The sequence below is a fragment of the Kryptolebias marmoratus genome, linkage group LG7 (genome assembly GCF_001649575.2).
Source record: "Kryptolebias marmoratus isolate JLee-2015 linkage group LG7, ASM164957v2, whole genome shotgun sequence".
Taxonomy (NCBI): Eukaryota; Metazoa; Chordata; class Actinopteri; order Cyprinodontiformes; family Rivulidae; genus Kryptolebias; species Kryptolebias marmoratus.
Window position 1 is genome coordinate 1,537,962 of NC_051436.1, and position 759 is coordinate 1,538,720.

The 759-nt window shown below is 42.4% G+C and overlaps 1 protein-coding gene across 1 annotated transcript in view; it reads left to right on the forward strand.

Moving 5' to 3' along the window:
- The window catches only part of LOC112449806 (low affinity immunoglobulin gamma Fc region receptor II-b-like), a 5,930-nt gene extending 5,507 nt beyond the window's left edge, over positions 1–423 (forward strand). Inside the window, exon 6 of the mRNA XM_025002277.2 lies at positions 170–423. Coding sequence (XP_024858045.1) covers positions 170–222 — 53 coding nt within the window. The 3' untranslated portion in view covers positions 223–423. The remainder of the gene's footprint in view (positions 1–169) is intronic.
- The last annotated feature ends 336 nt before the right edge of the window (positions 424–759 follow it).

The window sequence follows — 759 nt, forward strand, 5'->3', positions numbered from 1 at the left end:
GCCTGTCTGTCTGTCTGCCTGTCTGTCTGTCTGTCTGTCTGTCTGTCTGTCTGTCTGTCTGTCTGTCTGCCTGTCTGTCTGTCTGTCTGTCTGTCTGTCTGCCTGTCTGCCTGTCGGTTCCTCCGTGTCCTCTGACTTTGTGTCTGACGTGGAAACTGTTGTGTTTCAGATGTTGGTGTCGTCCCCACCTTCTACTCCAGAGTCAAACCAGAAACCAGCTGATGGCAGGAAGTCCAACATTCAAATCTTACAACAAACCAGAGCAAACTGTCCCTCACTGTAACAGAAACCATTTCTCTCAGCGGCTCTGTGAAGTTTGGCTTTATTAACAACTTTTTTTTATCTTTTTGCACTATCAAACTTTAAAGATGTCTAAACTTTTTAATATTTTTACCAATAAAGTCTTCATTTCCACAACCTTCAGTTTCCAGTTTTCACACAGCGACTCTTTGTTTGAGGCTCACTTTCTACTCTGCGTGTCTGTCTTATTAGCAGTGCTGTCAGGGAGTGAGAGACGCTGGTGTGTGGTTATCATGGTTCTTTTTTTACTCAGTTTAAATGTCAGAATTTCGGCCATTTTGAAAAGAGATGTTGGAGTTTCAGGCACCAAACAAAATGTCTTCAAAGATTTTCTGTTGTTTTTGTTGTTGTTTTGTTTTCTTGTATGTTGTTGCTCATCTGCTGGGTGTTTACTGCTCACATGTGTGAACTAGAGACAGAAGGTAGGACTTCTGAAACCACAAACATGTGCCTGAAACC